The sequence below is a fragment of the Monopterus albus genome, unplaced genomic scaffold (genome assembly GCF_001952655.1).
Source record: "Monopterus albus unplaced genomic scaffold, M_albus_1.0 scaffold168.1, whole genome shotgun sequence".
NCBI lineage: Eukaryota > Metazoa > Chordata > Actinopteri > Synbranchiformes > Synbranchidae > Monopterus > Monopterus albus.
This window is the reverse complement of record NW_018128048.1, coordinates 619724-630280: the sequence shown is the minus strand read 5'-3', so window position 1 is coordinate 630280 and position 10557 is coordinate 619724. Positions and strand designations below refer to the sequence as shown.

The 10557-nt window shown below is 40.8% G+C and overlaps 1 protein-coding gene across 2 annotated transcripts in view; it reads left to right on the top strand.

Annotated features, from left to right (window-relative positions):
* Positions 1-4353, top strand: part of immp1l (inner mitochondrial membrane peptidase subunit 1) — a 23656-nt gene extending 19303 nt beyond the window's left edge. For both annotated transcript variants that reach the window (XM_020615664.1, XM_020615665.1), the window contains exons 5-6: positions 3537-3647; positions 4214-4353. In XM_020615664.1, coding sequence (XP_020471320.1) covers positions 3537-3647; positions 4214-4273 — 171 coding nt within the window. In that variant the 3' untranslated portion in view covers positions 4274-4353. The remainder of the gene's footprint in view (positions 1-3536; positions 3648-4213) is intronic.
* The last annotated feature ends 6204 nt before the right edge of the window (positions 4354-10557 follow it).

Below are 10557 nucleotides of genomic sequence, written 5' to 3'. Positions count from 1 at the left end.
ACTAAAAAGTGATATTTTTCTTTTTGTTTATTTTGTTTTCAGGATGGGACAGTTCCTTCCCTTGAGACTCCATTTACAGATGCAAACAGATGAGGTTGAGTTTTATATTTTGCCACCAAGATCGTGAAAACTAGGGGAAATGTTTCATATATACAGTACTTTGTTTTGCTACTCCAGACTGTTCCAGTTATCAGCTTCACAAACGTTGGAGTCACTAAGCATTTTTTTTTTATTTTTTTTTTTTATACAGCCTAATATGTGCTTTGACGTTTTTTTTTACACCCAGAAGCAAAAAATCACTGGCTTTGTGTGACAACATATGAGGCAACTGAGAAAATACCCGCTGTTCACATAAATGTCTGGGATCCCTCAGGGTAACCCCCCTTCAGAGGATATATGTGTTTGTGTATTACTGTTAGGATGGTGTAAAGGATTATGGGTGGATCTGTAAAGATGAATTTTGCAAGGTGGTGTTAGACCCTGTCATCACCTCCTTTTTTGTTCTGACAGACGGACAGGTCCTCTCTCTCCTCAGAGATCCAACAGGAGACTAATTGCCATGTCACCTTTTAGGAATCATTTCTGTGTCTGAGCTATTGTGTCAAAACAATGACATTTGATCCCTAATATTACAGCAAGCAGAGAGTGAGCGAGAGAAGGTGACAGAGATGCCTTCTGTTCTTTGCAGTAAAGATCGACAGAGCAATATGGTGAAAGACAAACTTTGTAAGCCTGTGCGTATTTAAGCTGAGCATAATTCACTATCTCAATCATGTTAACATAATGAGCACTGTAATGGTGTAGCTGTTAAACAACACACCTCCACAGTGAGGAGAGCTCCAGTTTCAGCTCTTCTCAAGGCGTCTCTGACAGGTACACAATGCCTCACGTCAGCCAATCCCTACAACCACAAGACGGGTACAGTCTCTGCCATACATCACACCAGAGTCGCCAGCAGAGCAGTTCAGAGTAACTGCATGTCTAGATGCAGCAGCTCGGTGTAGGGTTTACATGGATCTGTGTGGATATTGATGACGTTTCATCTGTTCCACTGTCAGTATCACACATGGTGATACTGTTTACTGTATGAATGACTGTTCTGACCTCTCCTCTCCACCTTGTCTGCTGAGAAACTTTTTAAAGAAGGCATAGATATGCATTCAAGAAATTCAATAAAGTAGTGTAGAAGTGAGTCATAAAACCTGGACCTGAGTTAGCATTTTTGCACTTGCAATTCCTCTGTCCTGGATCCATAGACATATATCTCTGAAGTCTGAAGTTTTGTTTTGTTGTGTTAGTTTTTTGTTTGTTTTTGTTTTTTTATGGGTCTTTGGTTAGATGCCTAAAACAAGGTCTGTAGTTAACACAAGACCAGCACACTTTCATTTTTTGTTTTATGAAAAAAAGTCAGTAAATACCCCACCTTTACAGCCTTATGTTTAAGCTTGCACACTTGCAAAATATTCCAACTTGTACATCCATGATCACTAGGTCACACTAAGAGGAAAGGATTTTGTAGAAGAGGTAAGTGTATTAAATCAAATTAGGAAGTCATGGTGGTCATGTTGAAGTCATGGGTCCGTGATGTAGTTTATAGTGTAACAATAGCTTTGTCCGTTGATCATTTGTGGGCTTCAAAAATCATAAAAGTGGTGTTGATTTGTGAAGGCTAACTTGTTGAACAAAACATGTCGGTGTCATAAACTGTTGTTTGTCACAAAGCTTATTTTCTGCAATAATCCAAAAGCCTTTGTAAAAATCCCATTGGCTCTTTGCCAAAGGAAACAGGGTGATGCTAACTTCCGGGCTGGCCTGCAAAAATACGTCATTCTTGTGGCACTCTGAGCATCATGGTTTTGTGGCTATGTGCTTCAAGCTGCAGATGTCACAGATGGCACTTTATCTGTTTATAGCACTGTTTTTCTGCAATCTGGTTTTAATCCAGAGCTTTTTGCCTTTGACTTACTACATTGTTTTTTTTTTTTTTACTTGTTCACACACCTGCGACTTGCAAGGTGATAGGCATAAGCTTTTTGTCCTCGTGCTGGCCACGGTGCAGCGGGTCAGGTTTCAGACCTCTTCACTTCCCACTCTTCTGAAACTCTGCCTGGTTGATCTTTAAAGTACCGTAGTCTTGTCTTTAGTCAGGCTCAAGCTTATGAGGTAATTTGTTTCAAGAGACTCAGAATGAAAGTCCCATCTTTTGTGAATGTTTGTTGGATTGATTGGCCATCTAGGTGTTTTCGGTCAGGCTGGATTGGAATAGAACTGAAGCGTTCTAAGGAATGAATATGAATTTTTCTCCCTTTTCAAGAAATAAAGTGTGTGTGTGTGTGTGTGTGTGTGTGTGTGTGTGTGTTGAGGCTGTCCTTAGACAGACCTGTCTTTAGAATGAGTATAAGATGATTTTTTCTTTTTTTTTTTTTTTTAAGGAAGATGAGGCGCAACAGGGGGTTCTGGTTTGGCAGCTGACAAACAGTGGTGTTCTTTTTCCTGTGCTTGGGAGCCAGCATATGTTACCATGTTAATGAGGTGTAATGGTGGGAATCCAGCATGCTGACATATGGTTCTCAGATGACTCCTGTAATGATATTCATTTGTGTCGTCGTTATTCAGTGAGTTGTTTACCTCATGTTAGGTCAACATGTCACTGGCTTATGATTATGTCACATCATCTGTCTCAATTATTGAATATGAAACAAACACAGAATCCCACAGTAGGACTATAATCGGAGGGTGATAAGAACGAGGAATACGAGCTGAGGCAAAGATGTGACGTCACCTCAGTGTAAATAATATTTTCTTCCTTTATTCATGTTTTCTCCAGCGGAATTTAGCTGTTAAAAAGTTAGACAACACAAAAATAGACTTGTGGACTGTGATGCCCATTATGACAATATAATGTGTTGTTGATCCTGTCTGCACATATAGGGGGGGACAGTGCACTTAATTAGGACCTTGACAAGCCTACTCTCCTAAAGTGATGAGATTAATCATAATTGGTGTCACTGTGAATTAATGCCCGCATGGATGACCGCCCCACTGGCAGGTCAGGCCACGGTGGAGAGACCCTTGGACACTGCTGCTAGCTGCAGCTTAGCCCTCTCTATCTCCCTCTTTCTCTCTCTGCCCAGCTATCTCAGCCCCCTCTCTGGCTTTTCCCTCTGTGGGTAAGAGGGGCGCAGATCTCAGGCAACAGCCTAATGACTCTATTTGAAGTCCTTCTAAATCCCCCCCGACCCTGCCCGTTACCCATGACCCCTCTTCTAAGACGGTACGAGGTTAAAGAGGGACAGGCAGGTTGATGTTAAAATAGGCTGAGGAGGGAGGGATGGCTGAGGTGTCTCGTTGGGGGTAGGGGGTTTGGAAAAGGTAGAGTCTGACCACTTAATAGATCAGCTGACTTTGACATGTTAATAGTAAGTAGTGCTGCAATTTTAGAGTTTTGCTTTCTGTTTGATTTGTTTGTTCTGCAATAAAACACTCAACATCTTAATCATTTTTTGCCTTCTTCCCATGTGTGGGTATGTTTTTAGGTTCCAAAAGGCCATGTGTGGCTAGAAGGGGATAACCTTAGGAATTCCACTGACTCCAGGAGCTATGGCCCAGTTCCCTATGCCCTCATCCGAGGGCGTATTTGCTTAAAGGTACAGGGGAGGCAGGCTTTACAGTATGTTGTCATGTATTTTTAAAATAAAAAAAGATAAAGATGTTCTTTTCCAAATTTTGAAAACTAGCTTAGATTAAATTTCTCACTGTATGGGTTCTAACGGTATTAGATGTTGAGCTTCTGGCCAAGCCATCTATGTTTTGTTTTTTCTTTTTCTTTTTTATTTTAGTCATTTTAAGCACATTTCAGAGCTGTGAGTCAGTTGGAAGTTGAATGCAAGTGTGTCTGATTGACCAAAGCCTGGACAACATATTGTCTAGCTTTCCATTCTGCTGTGTTGTCATGTCACTGGATGTCATAGCATGCATGACCCTGGAAACAGGTCAGTCAGCCTTCTGTCTGATTGGACGGCGGTACTTCACTGGAGGCCCCGCTACAACAGCTGATGAAATAACAAGATCTTCTATTAAGTCAAATGCATCATTAAAAGCCATATTAGCAAATGTGTCCAAGAAGTGACAACATGTTCTACGTAATGGTTTTGTGTCCTTTATTTTATCACCTTTTAACCCATTGTTTCTTTGTGCCCGTTGTCTTGCACAGCTCTGGCCACTGCATAGCTTTGGGACCCTCAGTGAAAGCCCAACCAGACGGATCATTTGAATCTCACAGTGACTCAAACCCAGACTGACTCTTCCACTTTGTTTATACAGTACATTACTTTGTTGTCAACCATTTTTCAATAAAGCTGATATTTAACTTTTTGTTTTAAAAAGTGGTTGTAGTTCATTTATGCTAACTTAACAAGGCTCATATAAAATACTTTCCAGTCTTAGATGTTTCACCTTCAGATTAAGTTTACTGTTTTATAACTAACAAGGCATCGGTGGCTTACAGTGTCTTAGCTGTGGCTGTGCAGCACTGCAACAACAGCATTGCATGAATAGTGTGTAAAGCTGCGTCTCTGTAGAAACAAATTTAACTGGATGAACTACATATAGAATGTTTGTACATGTGCTTTAAACGGAGATAATTTCCTAAATTCTGACCTCAGTAATGACATGCCTGATTCTCTTAAAAACTAATTTCATGTTTGCGTTTTCTTAGTATTATGGTAAAACAAAAGCTCACATTGTTTAATATTTCATCAGGCTACTAAGGCAACTGAAAAAAATAGTATTTCCCATTTAACCATACAATATTAATAAGCACTTACATGCTCGCTACTGAGTACACTGTGTGTGTGTGTGTGTGTGTGTGTGTGTGTGTGGTGGGGGTTTACATTATTGTCATCTTTCTGCAATAACCAAAATCATATAAATGGGGCTTCTGTTACTGCGTAAAAGATTAAGAGAGCACTGATTAGCACAGCTCTGGCAAATTTCTACTCAAGTAATCAAATTCCTGGTTCATACATTTAAGCTGGTTCTATGGGAGCACATGTGCATGACAAGGACTTATAGGTGAAATATTTTATGGCAGTAAAGAGCTCTAGGTGTGGGTTTGTTTTGTATACAAAATTTAAAAAAAACAATGCTAAAAAAAAAATTAGGTTAAGTAATACAGTTGCCACCTCTGACAAGCAGGTCAAACACAAGCGCATATGAAAAACTGCACTCTTTAAACAGCCCAGAGCACGGGGTAGTAACCTGGTAAAAGCAGGAACTTCGCAGAAATCTGACCAGAGGGAAAAACTAAATTGGTTGTGACATATTTTTCATCAGTTGCCTGACTCTTAACAAAAAGTCGTGCTGCTGCACATTTCTAAGGCTTGCTCATCCTACTGAGCCCTTCCTGGACACAGGGACATGCTGTAACAACGCAGTCACAGCCTGAGCTGTGGAAGCTCAGCTGGTCACCCTCTGAGGCAGAGAGGGACTCTTCTCCTTAGAGCTCCCTGGGAGAAGAGAATTGCTGGCAGCCGTGGGTCCCTGTCCAGCTGCTTCCTCTGTCTGGAGGGGGCCAGGGGGTCAGCGACAAGGCGTCCTGTGACACCGAATTATCTGCTTGAGTATGATTGTGCCTGCTGGGAGGGATGCTCAAGATTGTGTGAGCGTGTGTATGTGCGCAAATGAAAATTATTTATGCAGGGTTTGCTTCAAGCACATCTTTGTTTCTCATGGTTTAATATTCATCTGCTGCATGTCAACACGACGCCAATATTAAGATGAAATGCTGACACAAGTATGTCCCTGTAAAGATACTGCCCCATAGAGGGAGCTCCAACTGTTTAACTCAAGTCCTTTTTATGATTTATTTGATGCTAAGAAGGTTAAACTGAAGACTGGGGATTTACACTGCTCCAGGTCCACTGTTACTCTTTTCCCTAAGGATGATATAGGCCTAATATCTAAGCATAAGTCTTATATGTTGTCATACCAGAGACGAAGAGATTACCAGGCAGAGGTGTAGATCATTATTATGCTGAGTAGGCACAAGGCTGGGAGCAAGGCAGAGAGAGAGAAGATCGAAAGACACTGACAACAGACAGATGTGCTGAGCTATGCAGCAGCACAGAGTCAGGCTGTGGGCTGTCAGCTGGGCTGAGGTGTGTCTGCTGCCTCTGTAACAGAAGAGGGGGACAGAACAGAAGTTTGTAGCTGCAATATGATATATGATATGAGTAATTTCTGTGGCCAAGGAAAGTCAGATTCTGTTTTCTGAATGATTTTGAAATAAATGTTTAACACTTTGAAAATATAAGCTAATGTAAATACATTACAGTGAAATGCTAATTATTAGCAACACTTATTGCTTGTTTATGCCAAGCTGAATGTTTAAAGAGCACTCCAGTCCTTTAACATTATCTAACTCATGATCTTTTTTTTTTTAATGATCAAAATCGACAGTAGAACCAGAGACTGTCTTCTTTATTTCATGCAATTTTTACTCATCGAAACCTTGCACCTTCATTACCCACAACACATCTCAGCCACTGACAGCTCACTTCTTTTGGATTCCACAGCCCAGATTTTATGTCATTCTTAAACTTCTAGTCTTCAGCCCCAGCCATCACTGGCTCAAATGACATAAACTTGAGGCAGTTTACCACACTTTGCATAGCTTCTTCTGGGTCCTCCAAAGCCTTTATACAATGTTCTTATACTTCGAAAAGACCTGTAAAGCTACAGTGATGTGTAAATGTTCCCCCTTTACACTTATGGTTTAAGCAATTGTATCCAATTGTATTAAAATGATGTATCCAGAAAAAAATGTGTATGTATCCAGAAATAACTCTCTTTGCTACTCTGCTACCAAATATGTATGAGCATTTTAGGACGGGTTTCTCTAAGCTACTGTAATCATCCTATATAAAGTGGCACAATTCACACAGCAATTTATTCTGATAAAGTGCTCATTATGTGCCTATAGGCTCATTGCCTTGGGCATCTTTTCATGTTTATTATGAGCCACAGCGAAACAAGTCAAATATTATTATGAAACAATTGTCAGATCTTTTCGGACTGATTGGGGCATTCGGAGATCAACATATATTTAACAGCGGGTTTGGCCCTTAAATTCATATTGTGCCTACTGTTGCTTTGAAAGAATGATGTTTTCATATCAGCACAGGGTCCCTAGCCCTGCCCTTAATATGTATTTTGTAAAATTGTTGCTCCAACACAATAAAGGATCGAGGAAGATAAGAAAAAACCGGAGGGGGCAGAGGAAACAAGAGTATCGAAGAGTTGAATATCAGGCAGAAACAGCAAGACAGGCAGTATCTATTTATTTAAATCCTTTCAGGTTAACTGAATCCTTTTAAAGTGTGGAGACATAAAGAGGAGAGCGGAGGGTATGGCTAAAGAGAGTAAGGGACCCGCCCGTCACTAGTAATGGCCTGGTTTGTTTGTTTTCATATCCATGGTAGAGAACGTGACCCAAAAGTAAAGTTGGGTCAGATGCTGCAGCATTGCTCTGACAGCCGAGCATCTCCCTTAGTAAAGTCTGAAAACAAAAATACCTGTGTTGCTTTCTCACACTCAACTTTTGCTTGTCAGATACTTTGATTAGGTTGGAGCCATATCAGTCTCACTGCTCCATTTATTTTATCATGCATCAGTTCTCCTCCTTCTCTCTTTGCATATTTCTGTTTTGTTGATGCATCTTGTTTTTTCCATCACTCCCTGCTCTCCCATCCACTTGTGTTGCTGTTAGCGGATGAGGGAATTGTTCCTTTCATTGATGGATCCTTTCATTCTCTCCTTTTAATCAAGCCTGTTAGTACTTCTTAATTAAGACATCACAGTCGTGTTTGATCACTCTTGCTTTTCTGTGCACGCGTGTGTGTGAGAGAGAGAAAGTGAGAGAGGGAGGGAGGAAGGCAGAAAGAGAGCATGAAAAAGAGGGGGATACTCTACCGGTCCTTAGTCTGTGTGTAAAGATGACTGAACAGCTTCAATTGGGGCAGATACAACTCCTCCAACTCAGTTCTACCAGCCCTTGAGGCCTGTGGTGTGCACATCTCCCAAGCCAGCAACCGTCAACCTCCAGAGATCCATAGTAGACAGATGGTATTAGAGGCCGGGTGGGACGGCTATCGAGCTTCCTACTGTCTGTTTGTTATATGATCACACACACCAGGCTGTCAATACTCACAGTCCACTAATCAAAGTGTTAAAAAACAACCTAGCACAAACACTATTTAGAAGGCAAAACTTTTGCTGAATTTCATTAAAGAAGTGAGACTGTGGGTGAACCATAAAAGTTTTGATTGTGTGAATATTTTGTGTGGTATAGACTGTTTTGTTGGAACAATAGTCTGCCTTTGCCTCGCTGTTTTCCCCCAAAAGGCAGTCGACGCTATGAGTGTTTCTTCCCTCTAATAGTGCAGGGGTGAGTAGGATGATGTGTACAGATTGCATAGGGAGGGGGGCTCTGCTATACACATATTGAGGGTCTTCATGGAAAGCTATGTGACCTCTTTCTTCAGGCAAGGAGTGATACAAGATATGTGTGTGGTGTTTGTTTCTTATGGTGTTATGCTGTTTGTTCTCCATTGCTGCTGAAACACTGAAATTTCCCCATTGAGGGATCAATAAAGTACCTACCTACCTACAGGAAGGGCAGGGAGGAGGGATGACAGAAACCTTAATCTGACAGGCCTGACCTATATCCCTCTTTGCTTAATAGAGAGAGGGAGAGAGTAAATGGCAGATTTGCTGTTAGAAGAGCTCTCTTTTTGTTTGTCTTTTTTGCTTTCTGTGAGCAGCAAGTGAGGCTGTGAGGTTTGCCTTGTCTCTTCACTCAGTTCTGAAAAGTTGTTTGTCACCCCCAGCTTAATAAGACGAGCTTTGTCATGATTTGGTAAATGGACTGTATTTTATGGACTGTATTTTATATAGCGCTTTCTCACAGTGTGTTGCACTGGCCAAAGCGCTTTACAGAAGATCATACACCATTCACCCATTCACACACAACATTCACACACCAATGACGACGATGACGATTTGTCATTAGTGTGATTGAAACTCTTAACAGCTGCAATACTGAGAAAAAATAAAACAAAAGTTTATGACTGTCTGTCTTTCTCTCCGATGGTCAGTCAATTAGCGAGTGCGTGTGTGCATGTGAGTCAGAGAGAATAAGGTACACAGTGTCTGTATGTGTGTGTGTTATCTCCCTGGCATGTCCTGGGTCCCATAACAGGATACACAGGCCATTCTGCCTGGTTTACTGATGGGGGCTGGTCGGCTTCCAGACGATTTAGCAAAGCAAACTCTGCCCAACAGACATAAACAGACACAGACTGATCCAGGCAATAACAGACAGAGCATACACAAAGAAATGCACAAACAAACAGTGACACATGTAGATATGCATGTAAAAGATATAGTAATTATCATACATGAGTGGCAGGAATATGGATGTACCACATGGCTGTGTAATGAAAACTCAGATGTGATTCACAGCGCTACCTCATAACCAGTGTTCGTACGTCTTGACTTATTTTAGCTGTAGCCCATGTTGGGCCACAGGTTGAAGGCATGAAGCAAATTTCCAGACACTCACCTCCTACACAAATCCTGTTTCTTAGTCCTCACTCACCCACTTTCAACTTCTCCGAGCTGAAGAGTCGCCTTTCTGGATCTTGAAGCTTGGCTTTCTGTTGACAAGCCGTCCATTTGCCCAGGAGTTAGAGGGCTGGGACAAAGAAATGGAGGAGAAAAAGAAAAAAGAGGTCAGGATGGAAAACTACTCAGCTCCTTAGAGCATAGACCCGAGTGGAGATGAAAAGCTGGCACGGGGAAGTAGAGCATTACATGTGTGTGTGTTTGTGTTCCTCTTTGGTCAGTGAAGTTCAAAAGATGAACCCCATCCAAGCCTTGGTAATGATGCAGCCAGCCACAACAGACTACAATAACCAACAGTCTCTGGCTGGACAATTTGATTTGATTTGATTTGATTTATTCTTTCAAACATGTAACGACAGTCAATATGTCAACACACATAATTTCACACAAATCCACAAATGCATTATCAATTTGCTTATACCTAGTACATGCTTGAACGGAGTAGGAAGAAGTTAGACTTATCTAGTCCTACCCCATAACATCATCTTACCAGCATTGGATTGCAAGCAGTATTACTACATGGATAATTTTGTTCTACACCACGCTAGTGATATACTAAAAAATATTACAGACTGTTAACATTCTTACATAATTACATACTTTGATAATTATCTTCTACATCACACAAGTAGAAATATTACATAGTGTTAACATTCTTACACCACACCCACAATGTTACATCTAATTAATCATTAAACCTGTTCTTGCATATATCTTGATTGACACATACCTTTATATTTATGTTTAAACTCATCAATTCTCTTACTGTTTTTTATGTCCACACTTAAATTATTCCATAGTTTTACCCCACTTATGGAAATACAAAATCTTTTTTTGGTTGTACGTATAGCATGAATTTTTAAATTTAACTGA